Source organism: Chiloscyllium plagiosum, unplaced genomic scaffold (assembly GCF_037043375.1).
Source record: "Chiloscyllium plagiosum isolate Xiang-an unplaced genomic scaffold, Cpla_swu_hap1 HiC_scaffold_17, whole genome shotgun sequence".
NCBI lineage: Eukaryota > Metazoa > Chordata > Chondrichthyes > Orectolobiformes > Hemiscylliidae > Chiloscyllium > Chiloscyllium plagiosum.
In genome coordinates this window covers 4,492,363-4,514,612 of record NW_028270155.1, presented here as the reverse complement: position 1 = coordinate 4,514,612, position 22,250 = coordinate 4,492,363, and the positions used below count along the sequence as shown (strand labels likewise).

The following is a 22,250-nucleotide window of genomic DNA, read 5'->3' as shown; positions in this document are numbered from 1 at the left end:
CATCAGGCATTGCCCACAGTTAACTTGAGACTTGTTCCTATTAGAAGCAGCCTGCTTCTCTCTGTGCTGGTCCAGTCACAATTTTAAATCCTTGCTGTCATACTCTTCCAATAACTACATACTTTCATGTAGTTATTGGATACTTTCCCCCCAGTTTCCTTATATGAATTTGCTCATATAAGGCAACGTCCAAACAAACCTTTCCACAGCAACCATATCCTGCTGTAGCGTGCAGCCCAACATTGTCTGCAGGGGCCCAACATTTTCTGGTTTTATATAGCTTGTTGTTACTCTGCTAAAACATAGAACTCCAATTACTTTTTATATAAAAAAAGTGGCTGTTATCTCTAGATGCTGCCTTTGAAGGTGAGTGAACGAGTGTGTTTGGCTAGAGGGCTCACTGGGGCTGACCAGAGATGAATATCCCAAACTCAACAACTGTCCCTGCAGACCACCACAAAATCCTGCCCACAAAACAGGCAAGGAGAAAAGGAAATCCCACCCTCAAAGGCAACCCACTTCCAGTCACATTTCTACTGAATACAGCTCAAAGTGTGCCCTTTCAAAAGCTAACCAAGGGCAGTATGAATCAAACCCAATCCTATAGCTCGATCACTGTGGAACTCACTGCGTGTGGTCAAGACAGAAACTCTCATCTCATTCAAAAAGGGTTCGGAAAAGCACTTGAGCTAACGTAACTGATATCAATTCAGACCAAGAGCCAAAAACAAAAGCAGATAGGCAGGATAGCTCTCAATTTGAGCCACCACACAATGGGCTAAAAGGTCCCCTTCTGAGCTGTAAACTTTCAAAGCACCCTCCCAGAGATGTGGATATGCAAAGAATTCTCTCCACTTTTCTATGCCTCACGATGGAACAGCATTTACTGCTGAGACTCTTATATGAGGGAAAAGCATAGAGATGGACTTGGCATGGAAGTATACTCCAAAACAGAATCAATGCTTTCAAGATATGAAGAGGTAAAGCGAGAAAAACACAGTTAAAGTCAAACCTTGATCCAAGTGAAGCCTTACCAAATTTTTCAATTTCAGCCCAGTCTAACGGTACCGGTGCTTTCCGCCTGCGCCATAGTTGGTCCATTGTGAGCAAGTACTTTATATCATCCCTGAAAAGCTAAGAAAACAGTGTAAAAATCTTCATGATTTCAAAGTATTGACAGATCAAAACAACCAATGTCTGTTGTTCTCAACTTCCAACAGTAAGATTCCATTTTGTTGATGGCTTATTGCTCGGGTGATACTGACTCTCATAAATTGTTAGTGGTTCAAGAATAACTCCAGGTCACTGCTGAGTTCACTGATCTTACCTTTAGCAGCAGTGGAGCACTACATCTGATCTGATTGTGCTGGCACAATACAGTGGGGGCAGCACTCACCTCTGACTCAGAAACTTGTGAATTCAAGTCCCAGTCCAGCGTCTTGAACATGTATAATTAAGGCCAATGCTTCTGGCTCTACTATTGACAGAGTATCAGAGGTGTTGTCTTTAAAATGTAAAGTTAAACAGATGAGGATCCCTTTGTCCCCTCAGGTGGATATAAAAGGACCAAGGTCAATATTCAAACACAGCAGGGAGTCTTCTCCTTGTTAACATTTATCAGTGAAAACTAAAACTGGTTAATCTTGCCATACACAAAGTAGCTGCCAGGTTTTCTACTTTACAACAGTGACTATACATTGTCATGTGCTTTAGAATGTCCAGAGATTGTGAAAGGCACTACCAAATATAAGCCTTTCTTTATTGTATCAACACAGTTGGGTGTTATCTATGATTCTATACAAACTGTGTGACTGCGAGCTTCATATACCTGCAGAGATTAGACAATTGACAATAGGTGCAGGAGTAGGCCATTCAGCCCTTCAAGCCTGCACCACCATTCATTATGATCATGGCTGATCATTCCTACTCAGTATCCTGTTCCTTCCTTATCTCCATAACCCTTGATTCCACTATCTTTGAGAGCTCTATCCAACTCTTTCTTAAATGAATCCAGAGACTGGGCCTCCACTGCCCTCTGGGGCAGAGCATTCCACACAGCCACCGCTCTCTGGGTGAAGACGTTTCTCCTCATCTCTGTCCTAAATGGTCTACCCCGTATTTTTAAGCTGTGTCCTCTGGTTCGGCACTCACCCATCAGCGGAAACATGTTTCCTGCTGCCAGAGTGTCCAATCCTTTCATAATCTTATACGTCTCAATCAGATCCCCTCTCAGTCTTCTAAACTCAAGGATATACAAGCCCAGTCGCTTCAGTCTTTCAGTGTAAGGTAATCCTGCCATTCCAGGAATTGACCTCGTGAACTTACGCTGCACTCCCTCAATAGCCAGAATGTCTTTCCTCAAATTTGGAGACCAGAACTGCACACAGTACTCCAGGTGTGGTCTCACCAGGGCCCTGTACAGCTACAGAAGCACCTCTTTGCTTCTATACTCAATTCCTCTTGTTATGAAGGCCAGCATGCTATTAGCCTTCTTCACCACCTGCTGTACCTGCATGCTTGCCTTTATTGACTGGTGTACAAGAACACCCAGATCTCTCTGTACTGCCCCTTTACCTAAAATGATTCCATTGAGGTAGTAATCTGCCTTCCTGTTCTTGCCACCAAAGTGGATAACCATACATTTATTCACATTAAACTGCATCTGCCATTCATCTGCCCACTCACCTAACTTGTCCAGGTCACCCTGTAATCTCCTAACATCATCACATTTCACCCTGCCACCCAGTTTTGTATCATCAGCAAATTTGCTAATGTTATTGTTGATACCATCTTCTATATCATTAACATATATTGTAAAAAGCTGCGGTCCCAGCACGGATCCCTGCAGTACCCCACTGGTCACTGCCTGCCATTCCGAAATGGAGCCGTTTATCACTACCCTTTGTTTCCTATCAGCCAACCAAGTTTCAATCCAATCTAGTACTTTGCCCCCAATACCATGCGCCCTAATTTTACTCACTAACTTCCTGTTTGGGACTTTATCAAAAGCTTTCTGAAAGTCCAGGTACACTACATCTACTGGATCTCCCTCGTCCATCTTCAGAGTTACATCCTCAAAAAATTCCAGAAGATTAGTCACGCATGTTTTCCCCTTCATAAATCCATGCTGACTCTGTCCTATCCTGTTACCACTATCCAGATGTGCCGTAATTTCATCCTTTATAATAGACTCCAGCATTTTTCCCCACCACTGAGGTCAGACTAACTGGTCTATAATTTCCTGCTTTCTTTCTCCCACCTTTCTTAAAAAGTGGTATAACATTAGCCACCCTCCAATCCTCAGGAACCGACCCGAATCTATCGAACTCTGGAAAATAATCACCAACGCATCCACTATTTCTCGAGCCACCTCCTTCAGTACCCTGGGATGCAGACCATCAGGCCCTGGAGACTTATCGACCTTCAGACCTAACAGTCTCTCCAACACCAATTCCTGGCAAATATAAATTCCCTTAAGTTCAGGTCCTTCAGCCACTGTTACCTCAGGGAGATTGCTTGTGTCTTCCCCAGTGAACACAGATCTGAAGTACCCATTTAATTCCTCTGCCATTTCTTTGTTCCCGGTAATATATTCCCCTGTTTCTGTCTTCAAGGGCCCAATTTTAGTCCTAACCATTTTTTCGCCTTGCACATACCTAAAAAAGCTTTTACTATCCTCCTTTATATTATTAGTCAGTTTACCTTTGTATCTCATTTTTCCTCTGCGTATTTCCTTCTTAGTAATCCTCTGTTGCTCTTTAAAAGCTTCCCAGTCCTCAGTTTTCCCACTTATCTTTGCTATGTTATACTTTTTCTCTTTTAACTTTATATATTTCTTAACTTTCCTCGTCAGTCACGGCCGCCCATGTCTCCTCCTGGGATCTTTCTTCCTTTTAGGAATGAACTGATCCTGCAACTTCTGCATTATACACAGAAATATCCGCCATTGTTCCTCCACTGCCATCCCTGCTAAGGTATCGCACCATTGAACTTTGGCCAGCTCCTCCCTCATAGATTAGGAGCAGGCTGATTTGTACACTCCCCATCAAGGGCTGCTGTAACAACCCAACAGACTACTTTTTATTTCGGGGAATTTGGGCATCCCTGGCAAGACCAAATTTGTTTCCCTGCCCATAGTGTACTTGATTCAACTTGACATTCTCAGTCATTTAGAGAGTTGTTAATTTTGTTGAGGATCTGGAGTCACATGTAGGACAGATCAGAGAAGATTGTAGCAGATTTCCTGCAACTGATGACAAATTCAGTATTTCTCAAATATTTTCACTTGAAACTTACAGCCCACTGTACGGAAAACCTGGCAGCCACACTCTGATGTCATTAGCCCAGCACACTGAACCACTGGTGACCATAATCACTCCATACTATCACCTTCAAATCATTCTGCAGATCCCATCGAAAATGTTTACTGGAGTATTGCTAGACATTGATTGTTATGATTATCAACAATACCATTACTGTTGTATCATGTGACTGACTAGACTGAGAAAAGTAAACTAGGTTGACTGCAACTTCTCTCCACCCAACAAACCTTATTCTTTGGATTATTAGAAATTTACATGTTTAGTAACAGATGCATTGACAGCTCATCAAAGAATTACAGAATCAAATTTCCTTCTCATTTTGAGCACCCCTTTTTAAACCACAAGCCTGGTGGCTCAGTCAGGATCATGATACATGTTCAATAAAACGGTGGCATAGGATTCTGAGTAGAAGAGAGATCTCTGGGATTCCAATAAGGAAATTAACTAATAACCAAACATGGCTTTGGAACAGTTAATTATTCCCATACTGCTAATTATTTAGAATTGCCTTGAAAACTGTAATGGGTTCTGAGGCACAAACTTTCTTCTCTCAGACTATACGGTTACCACCAACATTAAAATGCAGTGCATCCTCTACATCTGCTCCTGACTGTTCACTGACCAACAATCGGCTGAAGAATACTTGCTTCTGTACCTTGTTGAATATCTTAACTGGGTCGTACCCAGTGGATCTGGCCCAGTCCTTTGTAGAAACACGTTTGACGCCACCGTCCTCATTGGAAGCTCCTGCCCTTGCTGCTGCGTCCGACAGTTCCCCTACCAACAAGCAATTTGGAAATATACTTAAGACACATCAAATCATGAGGAAATCAGAGGAGTAAACTACACAGTCCCCTCAAGTCTCTTCCAACAGCCACTGTTACTAAAATCCATTTACAGGTATCTTTGGCAAAGCCAGCATTTCTTGCTCAGCCCAAAGGTCCTTGCAAAAATGACAGTGAGCCTCCTTAATGCATACAACTGAATGGCTTTTAGGCCATTTCAAAAGGCAATTAAGATTCAAACATATTGCTGTGGATCTGGAGTCATGTATAGGTCAGACAAGAATGACAAATTTCCTTCCCTGCAGGACGTTAGTAAACAAGATGATCTTATACAACAATTCAGTAGTTTCATGGTCACCATTACTAATCTCAGCTTTTATTTCCATATTTATTTTAGCTTTGCTAGAAACAGAACATTTTGTTGGAGCTTTTCGTCTTGTATTTATGATTTATAATAATCTAGAGTGTTCAAAAAATCACACTTACAATCAATTTAGAATCATCATTTGGGCTTACAGCATGGCACTTAGTGTATTGGAAACTACATATATTAACATACAATACCCTGCTCAGACAAAAAGAAACACAATAACTGCACCTGATTCAACTCAACAAAATAGATGACAGCCATCTCGTCAATGTCTTGTCCAGAACGAGTGAACTAATTGTAGAGGCCAGATCCTAGCACGAAGTCATCCTTTATTTACTTGTGCACTGGTTGTAACCAGGGTCCTGAACAGAGGTGATTCCAAATCTCCTGGCTTTCCCCCCCCCCCTTTTTCTTTATTTTCTTTTTCTCCAAAAAACAACAAATATTTTCCCTAAACAAGGAGAGGGGAAGACAAAGAAACTCTCTACCTCAGTACCAGCAGGAACACACTGACTGTAGCACCAGCCAGCTCAGAGTCAGTCCTCTAAACCGAGGAGACTCAACTTCCTGGTTATTTTAGTCAGCAAGTGCTTCCTGATTGGCCCAGGTTAACAACCCAATGAAGGACCTCCATCAACAAGGTCCACTTGGTTCCAATCACTAGCACCAACCTGCCTGGTTTAAAGCTAAACAAACTTGATAGTTAATTGCTAGTCTAATTGGTACATTCTCCATGGCAACACTTCTAGCAGCTAAAAACCATGTGGTAGCTAATCAATACTCTCTCATAGTATGTGGTGTTTGCTCTTTACACTGGTATTATTGCTATTTGTTCTGATGAGTGCAAGATAAAACACTTCAACAAAAATACTTATTTCAATTAAATAAATTAACGTTTCTAGTTGCTGTTATGGGATTTGAGTTCACATTTCTGGATCACTGTCACTGTACTCCTGTATGTTCAGTTAGTTGGACAGCAGGTTTGCAATGCAGATCAACATCAACTGCGTGGGTTCACTTCTTGTACTGATTCGGCAATGATAAAGGATTCTCCTCCTCAACCTCTCTCCTCACCTGAGGCATGGTGACCCTCAGGTTAAACCACTGCCAATAGTTCCCAATGAGACAGCAATCCTATCACGAGGTAAGACTATAGCGACTTTAGATAAGACCACTTTTGGTAAGACGATGTCAGAACATCTATTTCAATTTCCCATCCAATCCCACCACCTCTCGATTCCAGAAGCTTCTCAAAATATATCTCCGGTTTGAATACACCAATGAAGGGATGCCACAGTTGTTCAGTGGTTAGGACTGTTGCTTCACAGTGCCAGGGACTCGGGTTTCATTCCACCCTCAGGTGACTGCTTGTGTGGAGTTTGCACAGTCTTTCTGTGTTGGCCTGGGTTTCCTCCAGATACTCCAGTTTTCTCCCACAGTCCAAAGATGTGCAGGTCAGGTGGATTAGCCATGTTAAAAAATTGCCATGCAGTGTCCAGGGATATGCAGGCTAGATGGGTTAGCCATAGTAAATGCAGATTTCTTATCCTGATCTCAACTGACAGCCATTAGTTTGAGACCCCTAAATCACACTTATTCTATCGAACTATTGAAGAATTTTGAGATTTTTCAATGAAACCTCTCATTCTTCTAATCATCATCAAACGCAAGCTATTACACATAATCTATACAAAAAAGGATCTTATCTCCAATGCTGATGAATAATAATTCTGCCCCAGGTTTTGATGCAAAACAGGTCAGTCTGTGGCTGAACACTAAAGGGACTATCCAGAATCTGTCAGAAGATTCTGTTTTGCCGACTGCGCCTATGCTGAGTCTTTGCAAGAGTTCAATGAGTCCTTCTCCTCTCATTAACATTGAATCTGCTTCTCCTACTCTTCCAGGCACTGCATTCCAAACCATTATTAATGCCTTTCTCATAATAAACACATTCACTTTTCCTGCTTGATGGAGTAACAATTCTAACTTCAGTCTCTGCAGTTAATTGAAGTCTCTCATCACTACTGTCATGCTTCAAAACAGTGGGTATTTTAATACTTTTCAGTTTAGCAGGTCGATATATAGTTAAACAGTTGGCATAATTTCACACCCAAAGCAATCTACTGTCAAGACAGTAAACTGCATAAGGCTTCACCATGACAGTTCCTCTGAATTACGACGAATTACTCCTAATCTCAGTTCAGCAACAAATAATAAGGAAAGAGTGAACACACGGACAGAATCACAATAGCTCAGGTCATTCACCCAGTGTGTCTGTCAGGTCTGAAGACCACAAGTTCTTGTCCCAGACACTGATGGCCTATTTGATACCAGCGGCTGATGTGCGACAACCATGCTGTAGGCTGGGGATTTGTGGCGGATGGGAAAGAATGGATTGTAGGGGAAAAAAAAAGTCAAGTTTCTTGTGCTGGATCCCCATCTGGTGACCCCACTGGAAGTTCCAAGGGTGCCTGAGTGAACAGTGACAGCTGCGCACGTGAGAGCACAGTGAGAACCTCAGCTGGGACTGCTCTGATGGAGGAACAGACAACAAGCTACATAAAAATGAATAACAGTCAGAAGTTAATATATTAGGGATTTGTCGAACAGTACATGTGATTCAATAAGAAAACCAAAGTAGGACGGCCTGAAGAGCAGAAACCTACATTTTTAATTAAACAATCTACCAACTGGTCCAACTGCAAATAAAAGTAAGCTGGAGAAATCTAGAAACAAGTTCAGAAGACACAGAATTCAGAATACACAGGCCAATTAGCCAACTGCACAATGCCAATGTTTAGGTTCTGTGCAAGCCCCTCCCATCCTTTTTTACCTTGCTTTCATAAAGTATCTATCCTATTTCTCTCTCCCTATTGCTTTTAACTTGTTTCTTCTTAAAAGCAGTAATAGTCACTTCAATCGAGTTCCACATTCTCATCACCCTGCTGAAGAAGTTTCATCTGAATTCCTTATGAGATTTACTAATAACCATCTAATATTTATGAGCCTTAATTCTGGACTCACTCAAGTTAATTCTACTCATTGATCTGTTTTTAAAGATCTGTTATAGATTATACATCAGCCAACTCTTTGAGACGAAAAGAGCCTCAGCCTAATCAGTCTTTCAAGCAAGGAGAGAAATTGCAAAAGGTACATATGCTTTGATAATAACTTTGGAAAGTAAAATAAATGGATGTAATTGCCTGAGACTGATCTTTACCAGTTATGTACAGGGGTTAGTTCCCTGCTGGGATTATATTCCAACAAAAGGTCAGAATTATTTGCCATCTTTGTATCGGAATCATTACACAATTCTGCCAATCATTAGAAAGTATGATTTGCTGTTCACTAGACTATCAGACAACATCCCTTTACATTCATTTACTAAGTGTAAAATCAAGTGAACTTTCCCTGGGTTCACTCTTGTACTTACAGGCTGCCTCTGGGTCAGCTGTATCAGGCGATACTTCCTGGTCAGCATCTTCCTCTCCAAACAACTGGCTACAGACAGAAAAAATCACAAGCAGTCTGGATATTATCGATTGCAGCAGATGCATTCTTAAAGAGCAATCTGTGTCTTTGCTATGCACAACACCAATGGGCAAATCAACTCCCATTAAGATTACCAAGCAGAACATTTAAATGTAAACTGGAAGCTAAAAAAAAAATCAAGGAGCTGGGGCAAGAGGAGAAAGCACTGTGACAGAGAGGAGCAAGAAATCAAAGACACATATGCTTAATGGACCAAATAAGAAAAATAGATGAAATCCCATTTAGTCAAGTCCCTTCCCTATCGGAAAGATTCAATGGCTCAAAAGTCTTATGGCCCCACTGAAATGCAACGGTGTGGGCTTGGGTGGGTGTCACAGCAGCATAGCAGCCAGTTGCTACCGTTGAGATCACAACTCCACAACATCAGCTCATGACCCCACTTGAGGTCCTGACCCTCACTTTTGGAAATTATGATCTACAAGATGCACTGTAGCAATTTACCAAGGCTCCTTTGAGAGCACATCTCAAGTCTGTGACACCTATCACCTAAAAAGACAAGGGCAGCAGATACAACCATCTGCAAGCACTCCAGTGCCACACGGAAATATAACACCATTCCTTCACTGACGCTGTGTCAGAATCCTGGAACTTCAATCCGAACAGCACTGAGCATATACATACACTATATGGATTGCAGCAGTTCAAGTAAACAGTTCACTACCACCTTTGTCAAGGGAAAACAGGGATGGACAATAGATCTGGCCTAGCCAGCACTGCCCACATCCTAGAAACAAATAAAAAAAGAAAAGTGTGTGCTCAGCCCAGTCCAGAAATTACTGAACTCTTCACAACTTGTCATGAGATCTGAATTTAAATCTCTGGATTCTAGATTAAGAGTAGTGTATTGCCAGGCCTAGAATCATGTCATCATATACGAGATGTGAAAGTGGGTCCAAAGTACCTCTACTTGTAACAATGCCTCATAAAAAAATTCCACAGTATTGGAAGAAACGAATCGACCATTCCAAGCCATGGAATTATTATGATGCAGATTATTCAGCCCATTATGGCCATGTTGGCTGTAGCGCAATCTAGCTCTATCTCCAAGGCACAAGATGCCTAAGTAAAAATAGACCAATGCAAATACATTAATAACTTTTGGGCGGCACGGTGGCCCAGTGGTTAGCACTGCTGCCTCAGGCGGCGGGGACCCGGGTTCAATTCCCGCTTCAGGCAACTGTCTATGTGGAGTTTGCACATTCTCCCTGTGTCTGCGTGGGTTTCCTCAGAGTGCTCCGGTTTCCTCCCACAATCCAAAGATGCCCAGGTCAGGTGAATTGGCCATGCTAAATTGCCCGTAGTGTGAGGTGCAATATTCAGGGCTAAATATAGAATAGGGAAATGGGTCTTGTTGGGTTAGTCTTCAGAGGGTCGGTGCAGACTTGTTAGGCCGAAGGGCGTGTTTCCATACTGTAGGGAATCTAATCTAAAAAAGTAACCATTTCAATAACAATGACTAGTATTTATACCTCACTTTTACACTCATATTCCAAGGCACCAATTTGCAATATAACATTAACATTTAACACTAAGTCACATAGGCAGTATGAGAGTGGATGGTTACGAGTTGGGATAATGACATGGGTGTTAAGGGATATGTTAGTGAAAGAGAGAGGTTGAGAGAGAAAGGGCTTTAGAGAGGAAATTTCAAACCTTAGTTGTTCCTGTGGCACTGAGAGCATGGTTAAAAAGTGATAAAAGAATTAAAGGAGCAAACGATAGGCAAACAAGGATGTGAATTTCAAAATTGATGCTTTGCTTGACTGGCAGTCAAAGTAGATCAGTGAGGGCAGGGACCTTGGGTGAACAGCATTTGATGTAAGTAAGGAAGCAGACTGCAGACATTTGGATGACCTCAAATGGAGGGTAGAATGTGGGAAGGTGGACAGAAGTGCATTAGAACAGTCAAGTTTATAGATAGCAAAGGCAGAGATGAGTTTTTCAATAGTAAATGAGTCAAGTAAGTGGAAAAGTTAAGCAATGCCATGAAGTAGAAATGGCCAGACTTAGTGGGTGCAGATAGTTTGCCAAAAGCTCAGCTTGGGGCTCAAACATGATACCAAGGTCATGCCAAGGACACCAACCATCTGGTTCAGACCCAGACAGGGATCAGGAAATGGAATGATGCAAGTAGCTAAGGAACACAGTTTGTGTCAGATTCCAAAAAAGGCTTCAGCCTTCTGAATAATTAATCAGAGGAATTTTTACTTAGTTAGTACCGGAGATCAGATAAAGGAGTCAAAAAACTTAGCAACAGTGGAGGAGCTAAGAGAGGCGGCTACAGGTGGTAATGCAAAAAACAATGTATTTTCTGATCATGTCACTGAGGGATACCTGTAGATGGGAAATATAAGAGGTCAAGGATAGATACTTGGGAAAACATCAGAACGAACAGTGAAGGAGTAGAAAATGAAGGCATTGCAGAGGATTCTCTGGTAACAGTTCAATAAAAAAAAAATAGAATCAGGTAACCTGCCCATGTTATGATGGTGGAGACGTCAAGGAGAGAACTTAACTTTGTCACAATCGAAGTGAAATCATTTGTGACAGGTAAGTACAAAGTTGTTACTGTGGCATAGGAGGAAACCGGATTAGACACACTCACATGGACGCATGCATTCACAAACATACAGACTAGCACACATTTCTCTGAAATAACAGGAAATGCTGGAAACACCCATAGATCATACCGAAGCTGTGGAGAAAGAATGAGAGTCAATGTTTTAGGTTAATGGCTTTTCATCAAAACTGCTCCTTACTTGAAAAGGTACTTCGCCCATACAATACAATGGATTGGCTCTGAAGGAGTGTTTCGGATTGTGCAACCTGGAAATGTTTTCTGTGTTGGTTTGGGCTGGCACTCGTAGCATTCTGTAACTCCCTGCAAAAAGACAATGTGACTGTCAGCAGCATCAGGACTGGTGCCAGTCTCTCATTGAAACTGCCTCCAGTGTTATTTGTGAAAAAAAAACAGCATGCAGACAGGTGACAGCATTCATGACAGGAGATCTTGTATGATCCTTGGAGAGATTAGCATTAACTTGGAGGCTAGCTGTGACTTGGCCAGACATTAGGTTCAGATGTTTTATGCTTTTTCAGATTTGAGTTAACTTATCTTAAATGTTGAATAATAGGGAACTAGAAATAGCCTGGACTTGGAACAATGAGAATATAAATAAGTCCTCATGGTAAGGACCCTGCAGTATTGAGAGACATCTGCTCAAAGGTTGTTAACGCATACAATTACAAGTAAAGGAGGGTTTCAAACTCAACAATTACAGCCACCACCTTCCAATACTCAGTGGGATTTCACGAGAATAATGCTGAGTCAATACACAACAGCACAGGCAGCCAGGGTTCATGGCAGCTGCGCCCAAGTGAGACTCAGCACCTCCTGACAGATTCACAAACTGTCAGGTTGTTCTGATGAAAAGAACCAGTAATTGGAGAGTAATTAAATATTTTCAATACCTTTTTGATAACAGTGACTTGACCGAGGTATCCTGCAGTCCCACTCTCTATAAGAGGAATGTCAGCAGCTAAACACATTCTATTCACGTGGTTACGTGCAGCTGATAAAACAGAGTGAACAGAAGGAACATCAGATTTATGACTCTTTGATTTGATCACAAAGCATTCTTACTGCTCAGTCAAGCAACTGAATGTGTACATAATCTAAATTAAAATATACTCATTCAAAAGGTATCAAGCTTTTATTTATTCTGAAAGAATATACCAGAAATAGACTGGGAGACATTAACTATCTTGAATTAGAGGAGGAAGAATACTGAATTGTTCCGCCTAAGGTGGTTCTGGCACAGTAGAGGCTCAGCTATGCCCATGCCTACAGGAAGAGATTACTATCCAGTACAGCTTTACACATTTTGTTCTCCCCCTAGTTAGCTGCTCCTTTAACGAGTTTTGAAAAGTATTGCTGCGTGCTGAATCCCAGCTGTTGATCTTGCAGACCAATCACACATGGGAAGTTTGGTTCAGTGGGGAATTGTTCCACGGGCTGAAAGCACAACAGAACATTGCAGCGTAGACCTCTCCACTCGCTACTTTAACAAGGCATCCATTCTGAACAACCTCTTGATGCTGACATTTTCTAATCCTGGTGACCATTAAAGTTTGCTTTTCCAATGGTCTATTGGTTAAGACATTGACTTAACTGAGTCATGAAGATCTGGCAGGCCCCAGGTCCGATCCTGGTTCTTGCTCATTTAGTGTCACCCAGGGTCAGGGTCAGGGCCAGCACTGGAATAAGGAGAAGGCAAGTGACATCTTCCTTTCTCACAAAGAGGGTCTTCATAAACTTGGCTTGTAGCCCATTGCGTTTCGAATGGGGCAGAGATGGGGAAACCTGATTGATGCATTTAAAATACATTAAAGGGAAAATGCGTAGGATGTTTGGTGGCACTGTTTAGCGGGTTGGAGAGTCTAGAAGAGGGGTCATAATGTCAGGGCAAGGGGTCAGCATTTAAATGGGCTGAGTGGATTTCACTTAGACTTGCAATATTTTGTAATTAACCATTCTGGACATATTTGTTTGCTCGGTTGTTGAGTATACCTAAGACAGACATTATTAGACTTTTGGTTCTAAGGGAATCAAGAAATATGGGAATCAGACAGAAAAGTTGACTTGTTGAAAATCAGACATGATTTTCTTGAATATCAGAGCAGACTAAAAGGGATGAAAGCTTTTCTCCTGTTTCCACGTATTGCTATTAAATTGTGGAGCAGTAGGATGAATTGAATCACACTTTCGAGGAGGCAGTCATGTAGAACTTGAATATTGCTGAAGAGAAAGACATGTTGCTGAAGCTTTTTGTCTTGCACTCACTGGGACAAATGCAAAAATGCCAATAATTTACACAACAGAAGAGGAGGGAACTGATGAGTTTACAAGTCAACTTTGACTGGCTGAAGCATTGTTGTGGAGTAAACAAATCAGGAAATACAGGCCCCCAAAGCTCCTAGGAAATTCAATTAAGGCTTAATCACTGAACAAATTAGGTATGTTTTCAGAGATAAATGTAACTCACTTCTAGTGAGCAAAATGAGCCCCAACTGATTATCTCACTGATTTTTAGTGTAACTACTTACACACAGGATTATTCAGAAAGTGCGGCGTAATCATAGAATCACATCGCTCAGTGCTTTTCCTGATGAGTGCAGAATGCAAAGCTACAGCAACATATCACTCTTGTCAGTAATTTTCAGAAGAGTTAGGACAAGCACAATGTGTCAAATGCCTTGTGCTGTTTGATCATACAAGGAAGCAATGGTGGAGGAATCAGGGAGGTGGGGTGGGTGGGTGGATGTGTACACGTGTGAGTGCGAGAGAGAGATCTGAGAGACAATCTCAAAATTACAGTCCAGGCATTTTATGAGCGACATCAAGAAAGAATTTCCTACAGATGGCAGTGCAAAGCAAAAAAGATCGATACAAATGCCCAAGAATTGAGTTGAATAAACTTTTATTAGGGAAGGTTATTAAGAAATGTGAATTAAAAATAAGCAAATGAGTTTCAGGTACAGATCTGTCGTGATGTAAACGAATGGTAAACCAGTTTCTGGAGGCTGGGCCTGTTGCTAAAGAATGTAATTTTACAGTGTGCTGCTGGATCCAAGAAAACAAACACCTCTCTTTCTGGCAAAAATATCATGCAGCAATTACTTGTATTTATCAATTATCATTACTCTTGCTTAAAACCAGTAGAGCCCTAAAACCCAGAAATCCTTACCCCTATTATCCAGAGCATTCATCACAAGTGTAAACTGCCTGAAGAATTCCACATTGTAACCTGGGCTGTGGGAAACAAAAGTGACAGCACTCAAATTGTTTACCACAAACAAGACAAACAAAAACAAAATCAAAGCTGTATAACTCTTACAAAATATCATTCTCTAATTCTACACAATAATATCCACTGCCTTGGTCATCCTCCCAGTAGTTTACAAAGTTTAATAGGGACAGAGATAGGCAGCATGCTAGGAGGAAAAGGTAAAAGGCTGTGCACAAGTTGCCAAGCATCGCCATGCATGAGCTGCTGCTACCTCTACCAAAAGGTTCTGTTCCACATTAAGCAGTATGTGCACCAAGTGAACCATCAAGGTGATAACTCATTGCTCAGCTAGGCAAGTAACAAAGCAAAAACATATCTTCATGCTACAGCAGTCAAGACTTGCATAAAGCTATTTGATCTAACAAAGCTGGGGTTGACAGGGCTACACTCAGATCTTACTTTCACAACTAAAACTTGAGCTGAGAACTGCTTTTTGACTTTCTTTCTAAAAAAATTGTCTCTGTTTTCTTTGTTTAATTGAATGAATTGTTGAAGGTCGCAAAGGTTACAGGCATTGCTGGCAGATCTGTGCACTGTGTACATTTGCAATCTTGGTTAAGAAAACAAAAAGACTTTGTTGGTTTACAGTTTTAATCAATCTCATTCGGTTTTTCAAGCCAGCTTTTACTCATACTGAGGCTTGCGGGTGTCATTACCAATGTTGACATTACTGCCCATCCCAAGTCATTCGAAGGGGTGGTGGGTTAGTTTCCTGAAACAAGAGTGTGGTGCTGGAAAAGCACAGCAGGTCAGGCATAAGCCCGAAACCAATTCTGCTGCTCCTCAGACACTGCCTGACCTGCTGTGGTTTTCCAGCACCACACTCTCGACTCTGATCTCCAGCATTTACAGTCCTCACTTTCTCCTAGGTTCTTGAACCACTGTAGTCAACAGGATGAAGATGCTCTACAGTCCTGTTAGACGAGGAGTTTCAGGATTTGGGAATAAATAAAATAAATCAAGGTGATCACAAATCTGTCAGATTGCCATTAAAATCCTAGTTTGCTACAAGGGACTGTGCTATTCTTTTCTGGTTTGGACCCAGATGTGATTTTAACCCCACATTAAGACAGCAAACAGAAACGGCCCTTAGAAACGGCCTCGAGCAAGTCAACCATTGTATCATCACATCAAGGATCTACTGTACAGGACTTTTAAAGTAAATGACCAACAATACAATTATCAGTATGCTATGACCCCAGGTGAAGCATATGTTGAAATCAACAGGATTAAATAAAGACACTCTGACATGCCCTTAAAGTTGTGAAAAATGCTAGTTTTTATTTAAAAGTAAATTGTCAGGAATAGCTACTGCCTGCTCAGAAGGTGAGCATTGGGTGACCAGAGCTCAAAGTGCATTCACACTCTTCAGATTTACTGCTGGTTCACCATTTCTCAGGTAACACTGAAGTGCTGCTCAACCAGAATGATTCTGCAGACAATTTGTGATGCACAACAAAGCCCAACCAAAAGATAATACTCACTTCATGATGCTGTCGTGATGAGCTGTTATCCTGGCCTCAGGGCAGAACTTTAAGGCACTTTCCTTGGCCACCTGCAAACCAAATGAAGCCTTTCAGCATATCTTTCTGTTTCCTTCTCATGTACTCATCGAGTTTCCTTTCACTGCAACACAGTGGCTCAGTGGTTAGTACTGCTGCTTCTCAGCGCCAGGAACCCAGGTGAGATTCCAGCCTCGGGTGACTATCTGCGTGGAGTTTGCACGTTCTCCCAGTGTCTGCATGGGTTTCCTCTGGGTGCTCCAGTTTCCTCCCACAATCCAAAGATGTGCAGGTTTGGTGAATTGGCCATGCTAAATTGCCCACAGCCTTCAGGTGTATGTAGGTTAAGTGCATTAGTCAGGGGTAAATGTAGAATAATACAACAGGGGGATGGGTCTGGGTGGGTTACTCTTTGGAGGGTCGGTGTGGACTTGTTGGGCCAAGGGGCCTGTTTCCACACTGCAGGAATCTATGATTGCAAAACTGTTTGAAACCGGCAGAGATTTCATATTCTCATTACTGAGTAAAAACACATCCTTATTTCTCTACTTATTCGTAATCTTATAATTATGGTCCACAATTTTGAACTTTTCCGTAAGTGTAAAAACATTCCCCATATATACCCCGCCTTGTCAATTTTAAAACACAATCAAGTCTCCTTTCACTCCTCCATTGTACCAAAAAAAGTCTTAAATCTGTTCAACCTTTCCTACTAGTAGTAATCTCTCATCTCTAGAATCACCCATATGAAATCGTAGAACAGTACAGCACAGAGGGGAATGAGGTCGTTATTTGTTCACAGGACGTGGAGGTCACTAGCTGGTCAATATGTTTTGCCCATCCCAAGCTGCCCCTTTGAGGTGGTGGTGGTTAGCTGCCTTCTTGAACTGAAGATCCCCTGCTGTAGGTAGACCCATAATGCCCTTAGGGAGGGAATTCCAGGTTTCTGACCCAGTGACACATTTCCAAGTCAGAGTTGAGACTGGATTGGAATTTTCAGATGGTGATGTTCTTGCCCACATATTCGCTAACCGTGAAAATGGGAAATATACCACCACATTGCTGGCCTGTGCCTTGTAGATGGTAGACATGCTTTCCTTTCAGCAGTCAGGTGGTGAGTTACTCATTGCAGAGTTCCCAAACTCTGACCTGCTCATGATGCTACTGTATTTATATGACTGGTTCAATTCCATTTCTAGTCAATGGCAACCTTCAGAATGTTGACAGTGATGTATTCTGTGACAGCAATGCCACTGAATGTCAAGGAGTACTGGCTGGAATCTCCTGTGTTGGAGATGGTCATTGCCTTGCACCTGAGTAGTATCTATGTTATTTACCACTAGTTAACCCAATTACTTTTACTACTGTAGTCAGTTCTTCTATAACACGGCTGCATTCTTGACCAACTCTGCATTATAGAAAAATGGTGCTTTAGAAAGTGCTTAAAGTGTTGGCACTGTCATGGTGTTACAGCCAATACACATTATAAAAGTTTGTGCTTTAGAAACAGTGTCCCAAATTCGTCAATCACTTTACAGCAAATTTGCATTGACAAAACATGCATTATAACAGAACGATCTGTACTTTCCTTCTTAATCTATGATGTGGCACTTGTCTAACATTTCTGAAAGTTCAAATGTGCCACCCTCATTGATCTTCTCGTCACTTCCAAGAATTCAATCACCTTAGTCAAACAGAACTAGTCTTTACGAATATCACCGCTGACTGCCTTTTCCAATTAGCATAAATTTCTGCTCATTGTTTACCCATCTTAGTACCGGAGAAAAAACTTCTCAATTATTTTATCAAATCCTTTGTAACTTTGAAAGCCTCTTCTAAAACGTCCCATAACCTTCTTTAGCCTAAGGTAAACAATTTAATTTGAAGTCCCATTAGTACATTGTTGGGGAGACTGAATTTAAAAAATGAGGCTCTGAAAAGTGTCAATTAAAGACAAGTTCTTTTCCTTGCTGGAAGGTGCTTAAAGAGACAGCATGAAGGACAGTTATGCCAAGAGAATTCAGATAATCTCTTCTGCCTAATCTCCCAATTAAAGGAAGGGAAATAAATCAAGAGGAAGCTGCCAGGAGAAGACAGTGAGATTTTCATCTCAGCTTGAATCCATTTACAAGGTTGCCTCCCAGAAAATAAAGATCAAGATCATTATGGTTTTTTTATTCCACAACCACCTGATGAAGGAGCGGCGCTCCGAAAGCTAGTGCTTCCAATTAAACCTGTTGGACTATAACCTGGTGTTGTGTGATTTTTCACTTTGTCCACCCCAGTCCAACACCAGTAAGTCCAAACCTTGTCTTTTTTAAGTGACAAAATAATAAATCAATGAATGCAGATGATCATCAAGTACTTTACACAGGTACAGAGAGATAAACCATATCTCTCGATGGTACTTGACTCTTACCTGAGCTTTTGACTTTCCAACATGCTTCTTCTGGAAGAGAAACTGCCGGTTGAGGTTGCTGACATCGATGGTATCCAAATCCACCTAGACACATGTAGAGATGGGTTGTTACAAAATGCAATCTTTACCAGCGACAGCATGAGAGTGGATTAAATCCATAGGATTAGAATCAGTTCTCAGCACACTCTCAATGCCAAACCAGGCATTCATGACTAAAACAAAGCTATTTATTTGGTTAAAATTTCAAATTAAGCAGCTTATTAAAGTTGTGCTGTATTATTACAACTTGAATTACATACCCTTAAAGAATACAAAGTAATGTGCCCAGTTTTGGGTATACCACTTTCAGAAATAAGCGAAGGTTCTAGAAAGACTAATTTGAATTATTATGATTCCTGGAAATAAGAGGCGAGAGCCGAAGTGGGAGATGAGAGAATATGGAGCTCTTATCACTAAGCATCTGAGGAGCAGGAGAATCGACATTTTGGGCATAAGCCCTTCATCAGGTTCCTGATGAACAATTTATGCCCGACACACCAGTTCTGCTGCTCCTCGGACGCTGCCTGACCTGCTGCACTTTTTCAGCACCACATTCCTGAACCTAATCGCCAGCATCTGCAGTCCTCACTTTCTCCTCGTCATTAAGACAGAGATTAAGAGAAAATCTGATCAAGGTGTTGAAAATGAGGTGAGGGAAACTATTCCCACTGATACATTCCTCATATTAAAAAAAAACAGAAAAAATTTATACAGGAGTTGTCAGGACAAAGCTGCACAATCAGGTGGGCGGAGGGAGGCAGGGAGGAAGGTGCAGGGATTGGGGGGAAGGAAGGTGCGGGGATTGGGGGGAAGGAAGGTGCGGGGGTGGGGGGAAGGAAGGTGCGGGGGCGGGGGGGGGAGGAAGGGAAGGTGCGGGGGCGGGGGGGGAGGAAGGGAAGGTGCGGGGGCGGGGGGGGAGGAAGGGAAGGTGCGGGGGCGGGGGGGAGGAAGGGAAGGTGCGGGGGCGGGGGGGAGGAAGGGAAGGTGCGGGGGCGGGGGGAGGAAGGGAAGGTGCGGGGGCGGGGGGAGGAAGGGAAGGTGCGGGGGCGGGGGGAGGAAGGGAAGGTGCGGGGGCGGGGGGGGGGGAGGGTGTGAGGGGTCGGGGGGGAGGGTGTGAGGGGTCGGGGGGGGGAAGGTGTGAGGGGTCGGGGGGGGAAGGTGTGAGGGGTCGTGGGGGGAAGGTGTGAGGGGTCGGGGGGGGAAGGTGTGAGGGGTCGGGGGGGGGAAGGTGTGAGGGGTCGGGGGGGGAAGGTGTGAGGGGTCGGGGGGGGAAGGTGTGAGGGGTCGGGGGGGAAGGTGTGAGGGGTCGGGGGGGGGAAGGTGTGAGGGGTCGGGGGGGGGAAGGTGTGAGGGGTCGGGGGGGGGAAGGTGTGAGGGGTCGGGGGGGGGGAAGGTGTGAGGGGTCGGGGGGGGAAGGTGTGAGGAGTCGGGGGGGGAAGGTGTGAGGGGTCGGGGGGGAAGGTGTGAGGGGTCGGGGGGGAAGGTGTGGGGGGTCGGGGGGGGGGGAGGTGTGGGGGGTCGGGGGGGGGGGAGGTGTGAGGGGTCGGGGGGGGGGGGAGGTGTGAGGGGTCGGGGGGGGGGGAAGGTGTGAGGGGTCGGGGGGGGAAGGTGTGAGGGGTCGGGGGGGGAAGGTGTGAGGGGTCGGGGGGGGAAGGTGTGAGGGGTCGGGGGGGGAAGGTGTGAGGGGTCGGGGGGGAAGGTGTGAGGGGTCGGGGGGAGGAAGGTGTGAGGGGTCGGGGGGGGGGGGGAAGGTGTGAGGGGTCGGGGGGGGGGGGAAGGTGTGAGGGGTCGGGGGGGGGGGGAAGGTGTGAGGGGTCGGGGGGGGGGGGAAGGTGTGAGGGGTCGGGGGGGGGGGGAAGGTGTGAGGGGTCGGGGGGGGGGAAGGTGTGAGGGGTCGGGGGGGAAGGTGTGAGGGGTCGGGGGGGGAAGGTGTGAGGGGTCGGGGGGGGAAGGTGTGAGGGGTCGGGGGGGGAAGGTGTGAGGGGTCGGGGGGGGAAGGTGTGAGGGGTCGGGGGGGAAGGTGTGAGGGGTCGGGGGGGAAGGTGTGAGGGGTCGGGGGGGGAAGGTGTGAGGGGTCGGGGGGGGGAAGGTGTGAGGGGTCGGGGGGGGGAAGGTGTGAGGGGTCGGGGGGGGGAAGGTGTGAGGGGTCGGGGGGGGGAAGGTGTGAGGGGTCGGGGGGGAAAGGTGTGAGGGGTCGGGGGGGGGGAAGGTGTGAGGGGTCGGGGGGGGAAGGTGGGAGGGGTCGGGGGGGGGAAGGTGGGAGGGGTCGGGGGGGGGAAGGTGGGAGGGGTCGGGGGGGGGAAGGTGTGAGGGGTCGGGGGGGGGGAAGGTGTGAGGGGTCGGGGGGGGGGAGGTGTGAGGGGTCGGGGGGGGGGGAAGGTGTGAGGGGTCGGGGGGGGGAAGGTGTGAGGGGTCGGGGGGGGGGGAAGGTGTGAGGGGTCGGGGGGGGGGAAGGTGTGAGGGGTCGGGGGGGGGAAGGTGTGAGGGGTCGGGGGGGGGGGAAGGTGTGAGGGGTCGGGGGGGGGGAGGTGTGAGGGGTCGGGGGGGGGGGAAGGTGTGAGGGGTCGGGGGGGGGAAGGTGTGAGGGGTCGGGGGGGGGGGAAGGTGTGAGGGGTCGGGGGGGGGGAAGGTGTGAGGGGTCGGGGGGGGGGAAGGTGTGAGGGGTCGGGGGGGGGAAGGTGTGAGGGGTCGGGGGGGGGGGAAGGTGTGAGGGGTCGGGGGGGGGGGGAAGGTGTGAGGGGTCGGGGGGGGGAAGGTGTGAGGGGTCGGGGGGGGGGAAGGTGTGAGGGGTCGGGGGGGGGAAGGTGTGAGGGGTCGGGGGGGGGGGGGAGGACGAGGGTGTGTGTGAGCGATGTGGATGTGGTTGTGGAGGTCCATCCTCCCCTCCCCTCTCCCCTCCCTCTCTCCCCCCTCCCTCCCCCGCGCTCCGAATCCCAGCTTCAGTTCCGAAGCGAAGCGCAGGCCCGAAAGCCTGCCCCCGGCTCCCAGGTCGGCTCGGTCATGCATCAGCCTCGGAGGTTCGCTCCTTACCACCTCGATATCCCTGAAGCCGGTGAGGACCAGGTTTTTGAGGAGCTCGCAGCCGATGCCGCCCGCACCTACCACCAACAGCCTGCACCGGGACAACCGCTCAGACAGAGCGCGGGAGACTGGACCCACAAGCGCCATGTTGTTGAACCAAAGGGCCCCGGGGCCGGGCAGCGCTCGCCGAGAAAAACCGACGGCTGGGCAGCGGCCTCCATAGGCAGCGCCACCAAATGGGCTCTCCTAACACTGCATCATCCACGGCCACTGGCCCCGGTCCTCCCAACACAGCGCCACCCACCATCTCCGGGCCGTGGTCCTCCCAACATCGCACCACCCACTGTCACTGGACCCGGCCCTCCCAACACAGCGCCACCCACCATCTCTG

General features: G+C 45.3%; 1 protein-coding gene across 2 annotated transcripts in view; it reads right to left on the bottom strand.

Moving 5' to 3' along the window:
• uba2 (ubiquitin-like modifier activating enzyme 2) overlaps positions 1-22,038 on the bottom strand; it is a 51,930-nt gene extending 29,892 nt beyond the window's left edge. The window contains exons 1-9 of one of the 2 annotated variants that reach the window (XR_006314067.2): positions 21,869-22,038; positions 18,800-18,883; positions 16,363-16,433; positions 14,777-14,841; positions 12,501-12,601; positions 11,789-11,910; positions 8,911-8,978; positions 4,978-5,099; positions 1,035-1,134 (exon numbers count right to left, since the gene is read on the bottom strand). Coding sequence is in view for 1 of the 2 variants with exons in the window: in XM_043706516.2 (XP_043562451.1) it covers positions 1,035-1,134; positions 4,978-5,099; positions 8,911-8,978; positions 11,789-11,910; positions 12,501-12,601; positions 14,777-14,841; positions 16,363-16,433; positions 18,800-18,883; positions 21,869-22,006 (871 nt within the window). In the remaining variant the exon portion in view is untranslated. The remainder of the gene's footprint in view (positions 1-1,034; positions 1,135-4,977; positions 5,100-8,910; positions 8,979-11,788; positions 11,911-12,500; positions 12,602-14,776; positions 14,842-16,362; positions 16,434-18,799; positions 18,884-21,868) is intronic. The other variant, XM_043706516.2, reaches the window with a different exon arrangement.
• Between the last annotated feature and the right edge of the window lie 212 nt (positions 22,039-22,250).